The sequence below is a fragment of the Bos indicus x Bos taurus genome, chromosome 5, assembly GCF_003369695.1.
Source record: "Bos indicus x Bos taurus breed Angus x Brahman F1 hybrid chromosome 5, Bos_hybrid_MaternalHap_v2.0, whole genome shotgun sequence".
Lineage (NCBI taxonomy): Eukaryota > Metazoa > Chordata > Mammalia > Artiodactyla > Bovidae > Bos > Bos indicus x Bos taurus.
Window position 1 is genome coordinate 7063258 of NC_040080.1, and position 21267 is coordinate 7084524.

Consider the following 21267-nt stretch of genomic DNA (forward strand, 5'->3'; position numbering starts at 1 on the left):
AGGAGCATGGAAAAAGGCCCAAGGTGGAAGTCACCTCATTGACTGTCTCAATCTTTTTAATGCTTCTGAATCTTTAGAGATAAAAATTGTTTTTCATTTCAGGTTTCATTTATCTAACACAAGTCAAGTTCAACATCTTTTCATGCTCCTTGGCGTGTGGAATCTTCCCAAACCAGGGACTGAACCCATGTCCCCTGCATTCGAAGGTGGACTCCTATCCACTGTGCCACCAAGGAAGTCCTCAAATGTTTCTTGAGGCTATTGCCTCAGTTAATTGAGAATTCACTTCTTTTGTCCATATTTTCTTTTGATTTGTAAAGTTCTTCTTATATTTTGACTACAATTTTTTTGTTTAATATATATGTTGGCAGTTAGTTCCTCCTAGTCTAGTCGGAGAAGGCAATGGCACCCCACTCCAGTACTCTTGCCTGGAAAATCCCATGGATGGAGGAGCCTGGTGGGCTGCAGCCCATGGGGTCGCTAAGAGTTGAACACGATTGAGTGACTTCACTTTCACTTTTCACTTTCCTGCATTGGAGAAGGAAATGGCAACCCACTCCAGTGTTCTTGCCTGGAGAATCCCAGGGACGGGGGAGCCTGGTGGGCTGCCGTCTATGGGATCGCACAGAGTCGGACACGACTGAAGCAACTTAGCAGCAGCAGCAGTCTATTGCCTATCTTCTAACTTTGGTCATACAGAAGTTTTAAATTTTGATATAGTCAAATTTATCACTGTTTTCCTCTATTGCTTCATTGTTTTTGATCTTCTTAAAGAAGGCCTCCCCTACTTTTAGATATCATTTTCAATGGCTATACAACATTTCATTGTATAATTTGTGAAATTTTCTCTTACTACTGAAAATTTAAGTTGTTATATCCTTTCACTAATATAATAATGCTATGAAAAATAAGTGTTCAACTTGATTTTTAAAAAAATTTTGGCCATGCCACATGGCATGTGGGATCTTAGTTTCCCAACCAGGGATCAAACCCATGCCCTTTGCATTGGAAGCATGAAGTCTTAACTACTGGATTTCTAGGAAAATCCCTCAACTTGATATTTTTAACATATATCTTAGTTCCTAGCAAACTTAGCATAATAGATGTTTCTTGAATTGGAGAGGGGAAAATGCAGAACAGTTTTTCCAAACTGACTCAAGGCATGTTTAAAAAAATGTAATTTAAAAAAATGCAGCCAATGTCAACCAAATTGTTGGAGAATTAGCTGTATGAACGTACTTCTCCTTTAGCCCATCTAATCAAGAATTGGTGGTGGTGGTGGTGGTGGATTAGTCACTAAGTTGTGTCTGACTCTTTGCAACCCCATGGACTGTAGCCTGCCGGGCTCCTCTGTCCATGGGATTTCCCAGACAAGAATACTGGAGTGGGTTGCCATTTCCTTCTCCCAGGGGATCTTCCTGACCCAGGGATCAAACCTGCATCTCTTGCATTGCAGGCAGATTCTTTACCAACTGAGCCACCAGGGAAGCCCTATCAAGAACTGACTTGGCCTCTAAAATCTAGGCATGGAAGTAAAGCATCATCTTCCCTCTAAGGTTGCCCTTCCAAGGGGTATAACAACTACCTGGGATGGGGCTTCAGCCACCTACCTGAGTCTTCCTTCTTACTGTGACTTCAGTTTTAGGGTGCCCTTTGCTTGGTGAGTCTTCAAGGTTTAACTCTGAGAAGGTGGTAAATGGACCTAAGAAGATGAGGTAGTGGGAAGAGAAGTCTCCTGCTGAGCTGTCACAGATCTGTGAGAGGCAGCTGTATTTCCAGCAGATGGAGCTTCATATGCAGGGGGTAGGGCTTCATTTCCAGCTGGTGGGGCTCCATATCCTGCAGGTGGGACTCCATATCCCCCAGGTGGGGCACCATATCCCCCAGGTGGGACTCCATATCCCCCAGGTGGGGCTCCATATCCCCCAGGTGGGACTCCATATCCCCCAGGCGGGGCTCCATATCCCACAGGCGGGGCTCCATATCCCATAGGTGGGGCTCCATATCCCCCTGGTTGGGCTCCATATCCTTCTGGTGGAGTTCCATATTCCCCTGGTTGGGCTGTATATCCTGGTGGTGGGGGTCCATAGATCACAATTGGATATGCTGAGAAGGAAAAAAAAAATCAGTTACTCATTTTTTAGAGCAGACAAAGAATGAGTAAGAAGGAGATGGAAGATAAAAAAAATACTGAAGCAGACTGACACAGGAAGAGAATTCAGACAGAACAATGCAAAAGCCTTATCCTTCAGCCATCACCAGTTGGATGCTTTAACATTTCCTGTTGTGGAGGAATTCAAATTAACATGAAAATAACCTATAGTTAAATCTCTACATACTAACAGTTGTACACAGATACATACTTAACTCAGTAAAGTTTGTTTTGATCATAAAAAAAATGCTCAATGAGGAATATGTATTTGGGAAATAGAGAAGAGATAAATTTTTAAAAGTCATCTATAATTCCATCATCAAAGACAAAAACTTATTATTTTGGTATATTTATAGGTAGGATCTCTGTTAATATTTTTTATACAGTCATGATTATTACAATCATACAATTTTTAAAAATCTGGCTCTTTTTACTTGATATTGTGAGAATGTTCTTTATATTATTTTTTCTTTTTTTCCTGGCTGCTCTGCATGGTTTGTGGGATCTTAGTTTCCCAACCAGGGATTGAACCTGGACCTCAGCAATGAAAATGCCAAGTCCTAACCACTGGACTGCCAAGAAAGTTCTTTATATCATTAATGTATTTCACAGATTAAAATCTGGACAATATTTTATCATATGGATAAATGCTATTTATGAGAAGTGCTACCTGATTGTCAGAGAGTTATGTTGCTTCTGACTTTCCAATTAATTTTATAATAAACATGGGTTTTATTTATTTCCTTGGCTACATTCCCAAAATGATTTAACTATGTCAACGTGAATGGATAACTGTCAAGTTATTTTTCTATAATCCATAATTAATATTTATGCTATCTAGAAAAAAATTAAAAGAATCATCATTAAGATGCTCAAAGAACAAAAGGAAAAATGTATATAAAGTCAAGAAAAGTGATATACGAACAAAATAGAAACAGCAGTAGAGAGATAGAAAACATAACAGGAAACCAAAACAAACAAAGTTCTGGAGCTGAAAAGCGCAATAACTGAAATGAAAAATTCACTAGAGGGATTCAAATTCATATTTGAATAGGCAAAAGAAAGAACCAGTAAACCTGAATACAGAACAATAAAAGCCGTAGATAGAGAGGAATAGAAAGAAAAAGATTGAAGGAAAGTGAACAGAGCCCAAGGGACCAGTGGGACACTACCAAGGAGACCAACATATACATTGTAGAAGTTTCAGAAAAAGAAGAAAGAGAGAAAGATGTAGAGAAAGTATGTGAAGAAATAATGACTGAAAACTTCTCAAACCTGATGAAACACATGAATATAAACATCCAAGAAGCTCAACAAACTCAACACCAACACATTATAGTCAAACTTACAAAATAGAGACTCTTGACAGCAGCAAGTTCAGTTCAGTTCAGTTGCTCGTTTGTGTCCAACTCTCTGCAACCCCATGAACCGCAGCATGCCAAGCCTCCCCGTCCATCACCAACTCCAGGAGTTCACCCAAACTCATGTCCATTGAGTTGGTGATGCCATCCAACCATCTCATCCTCTGTCGTCCCCTTCTCCTCCTGCCCTCAATCTTTCCCAGCATCAGGGTCTTTTCCAGTGACTCAGTTCTTCCCATCAGGTGGCCAAAGTATTGGAGTTTCAGCTTCAGCATCAGTCCTTCCAATGAACACCCAGGACTGATCTCATTTAGGATGGACTGGTTGGATCTCCTTGTAGTCCAAGGGACAGCAGCAAGAGAAAAGTGAATAATCACATACAAGAGATCCTCAATAAGAAGATTAGCAGAGCCTCAGAAGAAACTAACTGTACCAACAACTTGATCTTGGACTTTTATCCTCTAGAAATTGTGAGAAAATAAATTTGCATTGTTGTAAAAAAAAAAAAGAAGATTAGCAGATTTCTCTTCAGGAATGTTGGAGGCCAGAAATAAACTATCCAACAAGAATCCTATATCTGGCCAAACTCCTTTCAGATAGAGAAAGTAAGATGTTTCCAGATAAACAAAACCTGAGGGAGTTAATTACAACTAGACTTGTCCTGCAAGAAATGCTTAAGGGAGTCAAATGAAAGGACACTAGATAATAATGTGAAGCCATATGAAAAAATAAATATCTCAATAAAGGTAAATCACTGAGCAATTATAAAAGTCAATATTATTATAACAAAGGTTTGTAATTTCATTTTTGTTTTCTACATAAGAGACTAATGCATTTAAAGGAAATAATAAATTGTGTGTTTGGGAACATAGTGTATAGAGATAAAATTTTGTGATATCAACTAAAAGGAGTGAGATGGAGGGCTTGTAAAGGTACAAAATATGTGTATGTTATTGAAGTTAAGATTGTAAAATTCAAATCAGTGTTATAACTTTAGGATTAAAGTTAAATGTAACCCCCATAGTAGTCAAACGCAAAAAAAAAAAGCTATAAAATATAAACAAAAGGAAATGAGAAAGGAATTCAAACTTTTCACTATCAAAAAATCAGCTAAACACAAAAGAAGACAGTGATGCAGAAAATGAGGGACAAAAAAGCTATAAGGCATATAAAAACCAAATAGTAAAACAGTAGAAGTAAGGCTCCCATCATCAGTAATTACTTTAAATGCAAATGGATTAAATTCCCCAATCAAAAGACAGAGCTTGGCAGAATGAATGAAAATTCATGATTCAACTACATGCTATGTGTTTAAGAGACTTGTTCTAGATACAAAGACATAAATAAAAGTAAAGGATGAAAAAAGATATTCCATGTAAATAGTAACCAAAAGAGAGCAAAAGTAACTATGCTAATATCAGACAAAATAGACTTTACAACAAAATAGACTTTACATCATTAAGAGATAAAGAAGAAAATTACATATTAATAAAATGTTCAGTACAGCAAAAGAATATAACAATTATAAACATTTGCACAGCTGATAACAGACCATCACATATATGAAGCAAAAACTGACAGAACTGAAGGAAGAAGCAATTTTACAGTAATAGTTGAAGACTTCAATATCCCTCACTCACACTGATGGATAGAACAACCAGAGAGAAGATAAATAAGAAAGTAGAGGATCTGAAAAAGACCACTGGATCTAGCAAACATAGGACACTCTACCCAACAACAGAATACACATTACTCTCAAATGCTCAGTTGATCAGCCGTGTCCAACTCTTTGTGACCCCATGGACTATAGCCCACCAGGCTCCTCTGCCCGTAGAATTTTCCCTTCTCCAGGGGATCTTCCCGACCCAAGGATCGAACCTACATCTCTTATGTCTCCTGCATTGGCAGGCGATTCTTTACCACTAGTGCCACCTGGGACCACTCTCAAGGACACACGTGATATTTTTCAGAATAGACCATATATTAGGTAACAAATTAAGTCTGGATAGATTTTAAAAGATAGATGTCATACAAAGTAGCTTCTCTCATCACAAAGGGATTAATTTATAAATCAACAACAGAAGTAAAACTGGAAAATTCACAAATTTCTGGAAATTAAACACCACACTTGGGCTTCCCTGGTGGTCTAGCAGTTAAGAATCCACCTGCCAATGCAGATGACATGGGTTCAATCTCTGGTCCTGGAAGGTCCCACATGCTGCAGAGCAACTAGGCCTGTGCACCACAACTACTGAAGCCCAGACTCTCTAGGGCCCGTGCTCTGCAACAAGAGAAGCCACTGCAATGAGAAGCCTGCAAGGAAGCACAATGCAAAAAAAAGTAGCCCCTGCTTGCTGCCCAAGAGCAGCAACAAACACATAGTGTGGCCAAAAATGAATGAATAAATAATATTTTAAAATGGGCAAAGGACTTGAATAGATACACCTCCAAAGAAGATACACAAATGGTCAACAAGCGCATGAAAAGATACTCAATACCATTGGTCATTAAGAAAATGCAAATTAAAATTATAATGAGATATCACCTCACCTCACTAGGATGACTTTAATATAAACAACTAGCAAAAAGAAAGGAAAATAACAAGCATTGACAATGATATGGAGAAACAGGAACTTGTACATTGCTGGTGAGAGTAAAAAAACAGTGCAGTTGCTGTGGAAAAAGAGTTTGGTGGTTTCTCAAAAAAGTTAAACATTGACTTACCATATCACCCAATACTTCCAAACCTAAGTATGTACTCAAGAGAAATGAAAACTTATGTCTACAGAGAAACCTATATACAAATGATTATAACAGCTATTATTCATAATAATCATAAGGTAGAAACAAGCCAAATGTGCATCAATGCACGAATGAATGAACAAACTATAATATATACAGTGGAGCATTAGTCAGACACAAAAAGTGAAATATTGATACATACTACATCTTGGACGAGCCTTGAAAACATCATGTTAAGTGAGATAAGCCGAACACAAAGCCACATGTTGCTTGGCTTCTTTTATGTGATATATACGGAACAGGCAAATCCAAAAAGACAAAAAGCAGATTAGAGGAAACCAAGAGGCAAAGGAGAGGGGACAACGAGGGATGACCACTTCGTGGGTATGGGTATTCTTATGGAGTAATGGAAAAGTTTTCCATTTTGTTTGTTTGTTTGCTTTTTGACTGTGCAGCACAGCATGCAGGATCTTAGTTCCTCGACCACGGATCAAACCTGCACCCCCTAAGTGAAAGGGCAGATCAACCACTGGACTGCCAGCGAAGTCTTGGAAGAGTTTTGAAACTGGAGAGAGCTGATGGCTGCACAGCATTGTGATACACTAAATACCATTGAATTGCACGTTTTAAAATGATTAATTGTATGTTATACAAATTTCAATTTAAAAACATTTTTATAAAACCTTAGCAATACTTCAAAATTTTGAATGTCAGTTGATTAACACTTAAAGATTAAGGTAACTGTAAAGGCCAGAAATAACTACCCATCAGCTGTATACAAACTAAATGCTGATGGACATGCATGTCATGCTTTAAGGAAAACCCAAGAAATGGCCTGTATCTGGCGGTCTGTTGACAGCCTGTTAGGAGACCTTTCACGGTCCACCCACAGACTGTGAAGCACATTTGAGAGTACTGATCTACATCTCTGGGGAGCATGGCTCAGCATCTGTGGACAGACACAACTGCTACAGGAGAGGGTACAGGTCACAAAGCCCAGGATTGGAGTCTTCAGTGAGGATGAAGGGTGTGGCACAAGCATGTCGGCTGTGCTTGTATGAGAGAAGAAGGGGGAGGTACGCAAGAGCACACATTTCTGCTCAGGTTGTAAGCAGAAGTGACTTCCTACTGATGACAGTTGCCCAATATCCTCCATATTTGTACATCAAAGTAAGCCTGAAATTGATGCTTTTGAACTGTGGTGTTGGAGAAGACTCTTGAGAGTCCCTAGGACTGCAAGGAAACCAGTCAATACTAAAGAAAATCAATCTTGAATATTCATTGGAAGGACTGCTGCTGAAGCTGAAACTCTAATACTTTGGCCACCTGATGTGAAGAGCCAACTCATTAGAAAATACTCTGATGCTGGGAAAATTGAAGGCAGAAGGAGAAGAGGACAACAGAGAACGAGATGGTTGCATTGCATCACTGACTTGATGGACATGAGCTTGAGCAAGCTCTGGGAGATGGTGATGGACAGGGAAGCCTGGCGTGCTGCAGTCCATGGGGTTGCAAAGAGTAGGACACAACTGAGTGACTGAACAACAACAAAGTCTGAAATGGAAAGCCGGTCACTTACTGACTTGCCACCGGGTTTGAATCTGGAAATGAAATCATGGACTCAACTATTTTCCAATCCCCAAAACTCTGCTGCTTCTCCTGCAGCAGAGTTGGAGGCAAGCTATCCGCAATTAGGTCTGTGAGCCCTGGGCACACCTTTCCACCTCCCAGGAAGAACCTCCCTGCCACACCTTACCTGGACAAGGTGTCTGTGAGGAGCACACTGCAGCCCCTGGGACAGTAATTATGTACAGTCCTGAAGTGTCGAACCAGTAATTTACACTTCCAAGTGGAATTCCTCTGGCAGCTGGGAAGACAAATTTGGCAAAATAAGGGCTCTTTAATTCTTTTAAGACAGATATACAGCAACTATCAACCAAATAATTAACAGAGTTTTAACCAACATGTTACACGAGTGTCTGGCAATGCTCCCAAAATACAAGATTTAAAATATATTCTGTCCTTGTCCTCAACTGTATACTTCCTGAAGACAGTGATTGTGTATATTTTCCTGTGCTTATTGAAGGCCTAGCATAATACCCACCATAATAGGGATTCAGAAAAAATTTCAAGTGAGGATTCTATCAAGTTGTCAAGATAACTCCATTAAAGGCCAACATAGTGGAAGTACCCTGCAGGTGGTGACTGCAGCCATGAGATTAAGACATTTGCTCCTTGGAAGAAAGCTTATGGCCAACCTAGCTAGCATATTAAAAAGCAGAGACGTCACTTTGCCAACAAAGGTCCATATAGTCAAAGCTATGGTTTTTCCAGTCGTCATGTATGGATGTGAGAGTTGGGCCATGAAGAAGGCTGAGCACCCTTGAAGAATTGATGCTTTTGAACTGTGGTGCTGGAGAAGACTCCTGAGAGTCCTTTGGACAGCAAGGAGATCAAACCCGTCAATCCTAAAGGAAATCAACCCTGAATATGCATTGGAAGGACGGATACTGAAGCTGACACTCCAATACTTTGGCCACCTGATGTGAAGAGACGACTCATTGGAAATGACCCTGATGCTGGGAAATGTTGAGGGCAGGAGGAGAAGGGGATGACAGAGGATGACATGCTTGGATGGCATCACTGACTCAGTGGACATGAGTTTGAACAAACTCTGGGAGATAGTGAAGGACAGGGAAGCTTGGCATGCTGCAGTCCATGGGGTCACAAAGAGTTGGACATGACTTACCGACTGAACAACAACAACGACATTACCAAAGAAAGCTTCTGTTGGTCTCCTCTGCATCTCTTTTATAAGGACACTTCTTTAACGGTATTTAGTATTTGATGGTATTTGAGTAATCTAGAGTACTTCTCTCATCTCAAGATCCTTAATTATATCTGAAAAGACTTTTTTTTTTTACGAAGTAACATTCAAAGATTCTGAGGATTATATTTTCAGAGCCATTGTCAACCTGCCACACTAATTTCTGCCCTATGGCATATGACCAGAAACAATGTACACAGCTTCCATGCCTGGCCCATGAAAACATCCAAAGTGAGATCTTTACTCTCTTCCTCACTCTGCTGACCACCCAAAGAGGCTGTGGAAGCTATGTGTTAATGATGAGACTCTACTACCCTGGGTCCCTGAAGGGCTGTGTGGAATAGAGGTGCCTTTAACCCCTGCTGATTGGCCTCTTTTAAGATTTATTTTGATGTGAGCCATTTTTAAAGTCTTTATTGAATTTGTTGTAATACTGCTTCTGTTTTATGCTTTGCTTTTTTGGCCCTGAGGCATGTGGGGTCTGAGCTCCGGACTAGGGATAGAACTCACACTGTCTGCGATGAAAGGGGAAATTTTAACCACTGAACTGTCAGAGAAGTTCTCAACTGGCCTTTATATAAGCAGTAACATCCATTACCTTGTTGTTGTTTGTTTAGTCGCTTAGTTATGTCTGATTTTTTGCCACCCCGTGGACTGTAGCCAGCCAGGCTCCTCTGTCCATAGGATTTCCCAGGCAAGAATACTGGAATGGGTTGTCATTTCCTTCTCCACCATTATCTTAAGTCACTGATAATTTGGGGTTTATCTGTTCCAATAGCTAGCATTATCTTAACTGGGTGGGATGTGCTCAGTTCTGTCCTACTCTTTGTGACCCCATGGACTGTAGCCCTCCAAGTTCCTCAGTCCATGGGATTTCCAAGGCAAGAGACTGGAGTGGGTTGCCATTTCCTTCTCCAGGGGATCTTCCCAGCCCTGGGATAAAATCCACGTCTGTATTTCCTGCATTGCAAGCGGATTCTTTACCTCTGAGCCACTAGGGAAGCCCCACCATAAGATAGGATAATGTATTATTCTTGCATATGTCTATTTCCACTAGACCATGTGCATCTTAACTAGATTGGAGTTGGTGGTGGAAAGCAAGGGAGAAAGAGGAAGAGCATTCCAGACAGAGCAAATAGCCTGAAGGCTCAGAGATGGGAGAGCAAGGTGCAAAGAAGTCCAGTTGGACTGGAATACAAAAACTGAGAGAGTGAGGGATATAAAGTGAAGCTACATTGAATTAAAAGATTACTTGTATTCTAAGTTTGAAAGAGTTCTCTGGTACACCTGTTAGATCAGTGCTGCAGGACCTGACATGATCTCTTCCCATGCTTTAGTCCCATGACAAATGAGAATTAAACCCAAGAAGAGCAAAGCTATAGCCAGAGAGAAGACAAGAAGGTACACCAGAGGAATAAGAGCCATGGTAACTCTACCAAAAACAAGAGTACTCAATGATACAGCCACTTAAATGGACAAGAGACTATCAGGTAAAATCATTCGGGTGTCTGACTGTAAATTCCCACTAGATTGTGAACTCCTTCAGTTTAAGGAAGGACTAAATCTTATGTTCCTAGCATGTAGTAGGGTACTTGGTACATAGTCAGTAGGCTCAGGAAATACCCACTGAATACATGTGAAATCTGGAGAAGGAAATGGCAACCTGCTTTAGTATTCTTGCCTGGGAAATCCCATGGATAGAGGAGCCTGGCAGGCTACACCGTACATGAGGCTGAAAAAAGTCGGACACAGCTTAGCGACTAAACAACAACAATATGGGCAAATATCAACGTCCTGACCACAGAGGCCAGAAGCCTTCTCTAGTTAACCGTCCTATTCCAATTAAACAGGTCCCCAAACCCCAAAGCGCCTGATATCTTTATCAGCATCACTCACCAGCAGAGGCAGCTTTTACCATCAGTTGGGCAAATTCGATGGCACCTCCTTTCCTGAAGGATAACTTAAAAACAGCTTGTCCTTCCCAGCCACCTGGAGGGAGAAATGGCAGACACTCACTAAGAGGCTGGCACGCTGGTAACAGAAGCACTGCCGAAAACATGGAGAGAGGCACCACCCACTGAAGTCTGACTCTTAAACTTTCTGTAAGCTTTTGAGAAAAAATACATTTCTGAGGGGGACACTTACCACCTGGAGCTGCCTGAATGGTTCCTTTAATGTAGTTGGGGGCAAAAATTGGTTGTTCAATGGTGCAGTCACTCATCAGGCCAAACGGCATCATAAAAGAAAGCATGGGGTCATTGACTAAGTGTGAAGTCACGAAGACCACCTAAGAAAGGAAAGAAACTTTGGGAAAGGAATGCAATTCGTCCATGGGTTGAGACATAGAAGAACAATTCTAAAGTCAAGGCTGCTTTGGCATCCTGGCCTGATTGAGAAACATCACCGATTTTCTTCCATCACTCTTCAACAAGGAAAATCTCCAAGTGGAAATGGTTCAAAACATTTTGAAAGTCAAGGTTTAACCTCTCTCCCTTTTAAGGGAGATAAATGTCAAGTTAATTAGATCAAAGGAGAAGCAGAAATTACCTGGTATGGGACTTTCCTGGTGGTTCAATGGTTAGGAATCTGCCTGCCAACGCAGGGGACATGGGTTCGATTCCTAGTCCAAGAAGATTCCACATGCCACAGGGCAACTAAGCCTGTGTGCCACAACTCCTGAGCCTGAATGCCCTAGAGCCTGCGCTCCTGAACAAGAGAAGCCACTGCAATGAGAAGCCCGAGCACTGCACCTACAGAGTAACCCCCACTCACCACAACTAGAAAAAGCCCGGACATAGCAGTGAAGACCCAGCACAGTGAAAAAAAACGAGAAATAAATTAGATTAAAGAGAGAGAAATTACCCGGTATGAAGTGAGAAACAACGTTCCTTTCTTTGTGCCATTAAAGAGATAGGATTCCACGGGTTTCTGTAGGAAGCAGAGGTCCACATCCTCACACTGCTTCAAGACACTGCAGACAAGAAAGGGCGGACAGCACACAGCTCAGGAGTCATGCAAAAAGACACAGACAAAGCTCTCGGGGCAGTTTCTAGCCTGGAGGGAGGTTATTGGCTGCTACTGGTGCTGCTGCTATTTTATTAAAATAGAAAGGAATTGAAATGATCTTATTCTCTGACAACTCACACTTACTCGTCTTCCTCTTTATCACTGGGTTCTTTTTTTTTTCTTTCTTAGCAAACCTAATTCTATTCTTAAAGTCCACTAATTCTTATACTTCTTGTGCATATTATATAAAGCATGGTGTTAATGAAACTGTTTCTTGGACTCTGGTAAAGAAGGTGAGACATATGAAGTGTGCTACAGGATCCTCTGACATGTCTGCCATGTTCTCCCTTCACTCCTAACCCAAAAAACCTGGACCCATCCTACGCTTACAGAATCCTCCTGGGTCTTTTTTCCCTTTCTTAGTTTTATATATATATATATATATACACACACACATACATACATACATATACATATGCTATTAATATTTATTGAAAGAATGAATGAATGAAAACATAAATATAAGTAATAATGCAAGAAAAACATGATATGCATCACATAAGTGGAACAAAATATCATGGCAGGTAGAGATCAGCTCTTGGTAGAAGTAATTAGGAATGATTTTATAGAAAAGTTGAAATTTGATCTGATTCACATCATTCAACAGGCAAGGCAGAACTGTGACCTGCCGCTGTCTCAGCAGGTAGGTCACATGATCAAGGAAATGGTGATATGTCAGAGGGATCCATTTAAGAACTAACATAGTCCTGACATGAGGTAATAAGAACTGGAATTAGGGTGATAGTATATGGCTAAAAAGCGCTTCTTAAGAGACTATGAAAAAATGGATGTCAGCAACAATAGTGGAATAGGGAACTCTAAAAGCCAGTCTAGAACTCTAGAATCTAATCAAAAGCTTATAGCAACTAGGGGAATGTTTAATCAAGAAAAAAAATAAGAGCGTCAATAAGAGCTTTGTGCACTTTAACTTACCCCAGTACTCCTCCACTCCCTAGCTTGGCACAGCTCTGAAAACAACAACCCACATTCTCAGTATAAGTACAAAGTACTGGGGTGAGGGGAGGAGAACAGACCTTACTATGGTTTTCTGTTTTGACCTGTCCAGTTCCCTGGAGGACTAGCTCAGAATTCTCTCAGGATTAAGGCAGCTACCCAGGGCACATTTGTTAAACAACATTTCAAAATGTGTGAGAGCAGTTAAGTGGGGCAAAAGATGATTTTGGGGGGGCAAACAATAAAAAACTTAAAAAACAGGAAGAAAAGACTGGAGAATGAGATGCTTTGAGGAATAAAGGCTTTGAAAACCTCTGACATGTTCATGGGAATCTAGAAAGCATCACAGACTGGGTGCTTTCACATATCAGGGCTGGGTTCATGCTCAGAAGAAACCTGAGAAGGCTCTAGAACTGTTACCTCTGGTTGACAATGAGGCTCTGCCCAACCAGGAAGTAAAAATTAAGACAGTTTTACACTGCCTGACTGAGTGACAAAGACTGGCTCACACACACACACACACACACACACACACACAGCCCATCTAGGATATATAAAGAACTCCTACAACTCAACAACAACAAATGTAATTTAAAAATGGACAAAGGGATAACCAACAAGGACCTACTGTATAGTACATGGAACTCTGCTCAGTGTTACGTGGTAGCCTGGATGGGAGGGGAGTTTGGGGGAGAATGGATACATGTATATGCATGACTGAGTCTTTTTGCTGTTCACCTGAAACTATCACATTGTTAATCAGTTATACCTCAATACAAAATAAAAAAGTTTAAAAGAAAAAAAATTTTTTTTAATGGACAGAGGATTTAAATAGACATTTCTCCAAAATAATATATAAATAGCAAAAAATATGAGAAGATGCTCAACATTATTAATCATCAGAGAAATGCAAATCAAAACCACAAATGAGATTCACCTCACACCTGTTAGGATGACTACTATTGAAAAAGATATCCTAGGTGTTTGTGGCCTAGAATATTGACAGGTTGAAGATTCTGTGCACTCTTGGTGGGACTGTAAAGTGGTTCAGGCACTATGGAACAGTATGGAGTTGCCTCAAAAATTAAAAATAGAATTACTCCATGATCCAGCAATCCCACTTCTGGGTATATATCAAAAAGAACTGAAAACAAGATCTCAAAAAGATATTTGTGCACTCATATTCATAATAGCCAAGAGGAGGAAGCAATCTAAAAGTCTATCAGTGAATGGAGAAACAAAATGTGGTATATACGTACAATGGAATATTATTCAGGCTTAAAAAGGAAGGAATATTGTCACATGCCACAACATGGGTGAACCTTGAGGGCATTATGCTAAGTGCAATAGCAGAGACAAAGACAATTATATGATTTCACCTACATGTGGAATCTAAAACAAAATCAAATTCATAGAAGCAAAGAGTATAACAGTAGTTATTGGGGATTGAGGGGATGAGGGAAGTGGGGAAATGTTAGGCAAGGATACAAATTTAAAGTTATGTAAGATGAGTAAATTGAAGAAAGTAGGGAAAACTACTAGACCATTCAGGTATGACCTAAATCAAATCCCTTATGATTATATGGTGGAAGTGACAAATAGATTCAAGGGACTAAATCTTGATAGAGTGCCTGAAGAACTATGGATGGAAGTTCGTAACATTGTATAGGAGGCGGTGACCAAAACTATCCCCAAGAAGAAGAAATGCAAAAAGGCAAAATGGTTGTCTGAGGGGGCCTTACAAATAGCTGAGAAAAGAAGAGAAGAGAAAGGTAAAGGAGAAAAGGAAAGATACACCCATCTGAATGCAGAGTTCCAAACAATAGCAAGGAGAAGTAAGAACACTTTCCTAAGTGATTAATGCAAAGAAACAGATGAAACCAATAGACTGGGAAAGACTAGAGATTTCTTCAAGAAAATCAAAGAAACCAAGGGAACATTTCATGCAAAAATGGGCACAATAAAGGACAGAAATGGTATGGGCTTAACAGAAGCAGAAGATATTAAGAGGAGGTGGCAAGAATACGCATGAGAACTATACAAAAAAGATCTGAATGACCCAGATAACCACGATGGTGTGATCAGTCACGTAGAGCCAGACATCCTGGAGTGCAAAATCCAATGGGCCTTAAGAAGCATCACTACGAACAAGCTAGTGGAGGTGATGGAATTCCAGGTCAGCTATTTCAAATCCTAAAAGATGATGCTGTGAAAGTGCTGCACTCAATATGCCAGCAAGTTTGGAAAACTCAGCAGTGGCCACAAGACTGGAAAAGGTCAGTTTTCATTCCAATCCCAAAGAAAGGCAATGCCAAAGAATGCTCAAACTACCGCACAATTGCACTCATCTCACACACTAGCAAAGTAATGCTCAAAATTCTCCAAGCGAAGCTTCAACAGTACCTGAACCAAGAACTTCCAGATGTTCAAGCTGGGTTTAGAAAAGGCAGAGGAACCAGAAATCAAATTGCCAACATCTGCTGGATCATGGAAAAAGCAAGAGAGTTCCAGAAAACCATCTACTTCTGCTTTATTGACTATGCCAAAACCTTGATTGTGTGGATCACAACAAACTGTGGAAAATTCTGAAAGAGATGGGAATACCAGACCACCTGACCTGCCTCTTGAGAAATCTGTATGCAGGCCAAGAAGCAATAGTTAGAACCGGACATGGAATAACGGACTGGTTCCAAATTGGGAAAGGAGTATGTCAAGGCTGTACATTGTCACTCCACTTATTTAACTTATATGCAGAATACATCATGCAAAATGCCGGGCTAGATGAAGCACAAGCTGGAATCAAGACTGCTGGGAAAAATATCAATAACCTCAGACATGCAGATGACAACACCCTTATGGCAGAAAGTGAAGAGGAACTGAACAGCCTCTTGATGAAAGTGAAAGAGGAGAGTGAAAAAGATGGCTTGAAACTCAACATTCAAAAAACAAAGATCATGGTATCCGGTCCCATCACTTCATGGCAAATAGATGGGGAAACAATGGAAACAGTGACAGACTTTATTTTCTTGGTCTCCAAAATCACTGCAGATGGTGACTGCAGCCATGAAATTAAAAGACGCTTGCTCCTTGGAAGAAAAGCTATGACCAATCTAGACAGCATATTGAAAAGCAGAGACATTACTTTGCCAACAAAGGTCCATCTATTCAAAGCTATGGTTTTTCCAGTAGTCATGTATGGATGTGAGACTTGGACCATAAAGAAAGCTGAATGCAGAAGAATTGATGCTTTTGAACTGTGGTGTTGGAGAAGACTGTTGAGAGTCCCTTGGACTGCAAGGAGATCAAACTAGTCAATCTTAAAGGAAATCAGTCCTGCATATTCATTGGAAGGACTGATGCTGAAGCTGAAGCTCCAATAATTTGGCCACCTGATGCAAAGAACTGACTCACTGGAAAAGACCCTGATGCTGGGAAAGATTGAAGGCAGCATGACAAGGGGTCAACAGAGGATGAGATGATTGGATGGCATCACCAACTCGATGGACATGAGTTTGAGCAAGCTCTGGGAATTGCTGATGGTCAGGGAAGGCTGGTGTGTTGCAGTCCATGGGGCTGCAAAGAGTCGGAAATGACTGAGGAACTCAAATGAACTGAAGATGAATAAGTCTAGAGATCTAATATGCAGGCGTGAAGACTATATTTAATAATACTGTATTGAACACTGGAAATATGCTAAGAGAGTAGATTTGAAGTACTTTCATCACACTAAAATAAAAATATAATTATTTGAGGAAATGAAATGTTAACTAACTTGACTGCAATAATCATTTCACTGTGTACATTACATTATTGTTATATACATTATATACAATTTTTATTTTTTAATGGCTAAGATATTAAATTTTGTTATGTGTTTTTACCACACAAAAACGATGAACAAATTAGCCAAAAAGTGGAGGATATTTATGAACCAAGAAAATTCACCAAATACATATATAGTCGATAACTGTAAGACAAAAATAATTTCATTAGAAATAAAACTTTTAAAAAAGATTTCATTATTTGGATTCCATTATCAGACTAGCTTCCCTGGTGGCTCGGATGGTAAAGTGTCTGCCTGCAACTCGGGAGACCTGGGTTCGATCCCTGAGTCAGGAAGATCTTCTGGAGAAGGAAATGGAAACCCACTCCAGTACTCTTGCTTGGAAAATTCGATGGATGGAGGAGCCTGGTAAGCTACAGTCCATGGAGTCGCAAAGAGTCGGACACGACTGAGCGACTTCACTTTCCTTTCCTTTCCTATCAGGCTGGCAGAGCTATCAAAGGTTAACATTTAGTGTTGGCAAGGTGAAATTGGACACAAAGTATTAAAAAGAATGTAAATTGATACAATTCTGTAGGGGGATTTTTCCAGTGGTCATGTATGGATGTGAAAATTGGACTGTAAAGAAAGCTGAGCACCGAAGAATTGATGCTTTTCAACTGTGGTGTTGGAGAAGACTCTTGAGAGTCCCTTGGACTGCAAGGAGATCTAACCAATCCATCCTAAAGGAGATCAGTCCTGAATATTCATTGGAAGGACTGATGCTGAAGCTGAAACTCCAATACTTTGGCCACCTCATGCGAAGAGCTGACTCATTTGAAAAGACCCTGATGCTGGGAAAGATTGAGGGCAGGAGGAGAAGGGGATGACAGAGGATGAGATGGTTGGATGGCATCATCGACTCAATGGACATGGGTCTGGGTGAACTCCGGGAGTTGGTGATGGACAGGGAGGCCTGGCGTGCTGTGGTTCATGGGATTGCAAAGAGTCAGATACAACTGAGTGACTGAACTGCAACTGAAACTGTAGGGGGATTTTGCAATAAATATATTTCCATTTATAAATATGTTAAATATAAAATATGTGTAATATTTTAAAATATTTTTACTAGGATTTTTATTTTTATATTATAAATATATAAAAATTTTTTTTAAATCTATGTCCTCTGGGGACTTCCCTGGTGATCCAGCAGTTAAGACTTCGAGCTCCCAATGCAGGAGGCCTGGGTTCAATTCCTGGTCCAGGAGCTAGATCCTGCACACCAGAACTAAAGATCCCACAGGCCACAACAAAGGTTTGTGTGCCAAAATCAAGACTCAGCACAGCCAAATAAATGCAAATAAATATTTAAATAAATAACAAATAAATATTTTTCTTAAAGTTTATGTCTTCTCACCCCACAATTTTACTTTCAGGAATATGTCTGAAAGAAACATTTTGATAGGTGAACAAAAATAAATCTTTAAGAAATTCACTGTGGCAATGTTTATAGCAATGACAAATTAAAACCAGACTTATCCCAGATAGTGGCTTGAGCAAAAATGTCTGCATATGGGAGTACCAGACATCGAAAATAATGATGTATTAATAGATGTCAATACTGCAAAGCATTCTCAATACATCGGGAAATGAGGAAAATTACAAAGCAGTCTGATAGGGGAAGGTGTGTGTATTTCTACAGGGGGACGTGCAAAAGAATACATATCAAAATATAAAAAGCACTTAATGTAAGAATTTGGAGTAATTAAATGTTTCCCAATTTTTCTACATGGCATTACCTGCACATTTTAGAATATGAATTTTTTTAAAAAACAAAACTCAGTCAGTATCTTCCTTTTTACCAGTACAGTTCAGTCATTCAGTCATGTCGGACTCTTTGCGACCCCATGAATTGCAGCACGCCAGGCCTCCCTGTCCATCACAAACTCCTGGAGTTCACTCAAACTCACATCCATCGAGTCGTTGATGCCATCCAGCCATCTCATCCTCTGTCCCCAATCCCTCCCAGCATCAGAGTCTTTTCCAATGAGTCAACTCTTCGCATGAGTTGGCCAAAGTACTAGAGTTTCAGCTTTAGCATCAGTCCTGAACGCCCAGAACTGATCTCCATTAGGATGGACTGGTTGGATCTCCTTGCAGTCCATTTTACCAGTACAGTCTGGCTCATACATTTATGACTTTTCAGCTGGGATCAGAAAAAATCTCCACACAACACAGCCAAGCTGTGATGAATTTCTTAACTGAGTATTGTGAATAGTCAGGAGAAGTCAAAATATAACCAATCTTCTTCCTCTCAAGCTATTTCTCTAAAGCAGTTTCTATCCCAAAAGGTAGAGTCCTGACAGAGCTTTGCTTGCAGAGGAGAAAAAAGAGACATAGTCCTCCTCCTCTTCGAGGGGCAGCCAGCGTAGAAACATGAATACACACTACCAAAATTCAGAGCTGTCCCACATGCCTGACCATATGATTTTAAGCAAATTACTTTTTGTTTCACTTTTTCCACCTGTGAAATGAGGAAAATAGTACTGATCCTCATTGCAGATAGAGCAGTTATAAACGTAAAGCCCTTAGAACAGTGCCCTAATAAGGCCAACCATTGGAGAGCACAGAAAGGACTCCACAAAGATAATTCACATAAAATCAATATTTGCTATAATTTTTTTAAGACCACACTTCATTCCTTGCCTCCAGGGCACAAACAGAAAAGCAGAGAGACAAACCTGTAGCCCAGCTGAGAAGACACCCAAACACCAGATTAGAAGTGGCTTCCAGGCACAGAGCCACAGGCACACAGGTCTCAGTTCTCCAGGCCAGCATGCAGGGCGTCAGCAAGGTGGGCAATCATCTCACTACTGGGAAAACTGAACAAAAGAGCAGAGTCCTCTAGGACCAAGGGAGGACATACAGCCTTGACAGAGCGTATAAATCTGTCAAGAAAATATTCTGGAGAAGGAAGCACAGAAAAAACAGATCTGGACATCAGCATGATGTACTGATGTACTTAAAGGATCTTCCTGAGAGATGCATTCAAAGCAATCTGGGTGTGTTTTGCCTCACCTGAGCACTGCATTGGGCTTCAGAGTCTCACAGCTAGGTGAGAGCAAAGGAAAATGAGGGCAAATCTGAGCAGAGAGAGGAGCATATTCAAGAACTGCTGGGGAGTTCGAACAGGACTCTTAACAGCCTGGGCAGGGGATGGAGGAGGGGAGTGAAGCAGGGGCCGAGGTATTGGGTAGGGAAGTAAAAATGGGCAACTCTGAGCCGAACCTGACAGAGGCTGGAGGAAACGGGTGAGCGGCAGGCACTGCTAGCACCACAAAGCCATGGGTGCAAACCCCAGGGCCGCCATGGGAGGTGAGAGAACATCACTCTTCCCAGACGTGTCTTCTTTTGGTCCCCATCTTTACAAAAAAAGTTAAGACCAGCCATCTCCTTGGTTGGGGGCGAAGAAGAGAGAGAGCTTTTTGAAGTTCTGAGGGGGAAGAGAGGCCCTGGACAGTTCAGGATCTTTCTAGAAAGAGCCACACTCGTGCCTTTTCTACCTCCCAGAAGCCTGGGACCTTGTTGCCCTCACTCTACAAAGGTAGCACACTCCTAACGGCACCGCATGCCACCCCGAGGGTCGGTGTGACTTCCCTTTCCTGCCACTGCACTTCAACTTTTTTCTGAGGCAGCACACGGCTCACTCTCTGCGCACGTGCCCGTCACACTCCTATTCCCGCCTCCACCACATTCACATCCAGAACACCCGCGAGGCAGCGCCGGCCCTAACGGTCGGGGAAGAGCTACGCTTGCCGTGAGCTAAAAAAAGGCGGGAAAGTCTCTGATTGGCTGAGAGTTTGTGCGCCGCCAATTCTCCTGGCCTCTCCTCCCTCCGACAGCTCCACAGGCTTCCTTCCAGGCACCTTTCGCCAGAGGGGATGAGGGCCCCACGACGGCTCTCGGTGTGGCTCTGGTTCACTGCCATCCTGCCCAGGCCCCCTCCTGCCGCCCCGCAGATGGGAAGGGGCGGGGCCTGCGCCAAGCTGTTGGGTGCGGTTCTGAAGGGGAGGGCAGAGATTATGGCGCAAGGACCCGGAGTGAGTGAATGAGGCAGCTGGTCACGTGGGGGGCCTCGGTCAGAGGACCCGGCAGAGTCAAGGTTGAGACAGCCCTGAGGGGAAAGCAGGCGGGTCCAGGGGGTTGGCTCCGCCCCCAGAGCGCCGAGGAGTAAGGGATGAGGCGGTGATCGCCATAGCCAGACGCAGTCTTGGCCGCTGCTCTGTCGCCCCTGCCTAGCTGCCCAGCTGCCCACGAGTATGGACTTAAATTGTCCTGTCAGGAATCAAAATTAAAAGCGGGATTTTCATACGCCCTTCCTGACCCAGGTCAGAAAACTGTT

General features: G+C 41.4%; 1 protein-coding gene across 1 annotated transcript; it reads right to left on the reverse strand.

The window, feature by feature from the left end:
• Window positions 1–1534: 1534 nt before the first annotated feature.
• On the reverse strand, window positions 1535–20853 carry WBP2NL (WBP2 N-terminal like). Its single transcript, XM_027543512.1, has 6 exons — window positions 20792–20853; window positions 11945–12053; window positions 11228–11369; window positions 10979–11071; window positions 8012–8122; window positions 1535–2106 (listed from the first exon to the last, which is right to left on the reverse strand). Exons 1-6 carry the CDS (start codon window positions 20851–20853, stop codon window positions 1703–1705), a joined length of 921 nt encoding a protein of 306 aa, XP_027399313.1. The 3' UTR covers window positions 1535–1702.
• Window positions 20854–21267: the final 414 nt, after the last annotated feature.

What these genes read in the sequence shown, in the direction of transcription:
- WBP2NL (XM_027543512.1), bottom strand. Translation starts at nt 20,853, where the DNA reads ATGGCAGTGAACCAGAGCCACACCGAGAGCCGTCGTGGGGCCCTCATC. An exon ending in TGTTTCTCACTTCATACCGG is followed by an intron (nt 11,370 to 11,944) that starts GTAATTTCTCTC and finishes TTCCTTTCTTAG; the next exon opens with GTGGTCTTCGTGACTTCACA. An exon ending in CTCACAGACACCTTGTCCAG is followed by an intron (nt 2,107 to 8,011) that starts GTAAGGTGTGGC and finishes TTTCCTTCTCAG; the next exon opens with CATATCCAATTGTGATCTAT.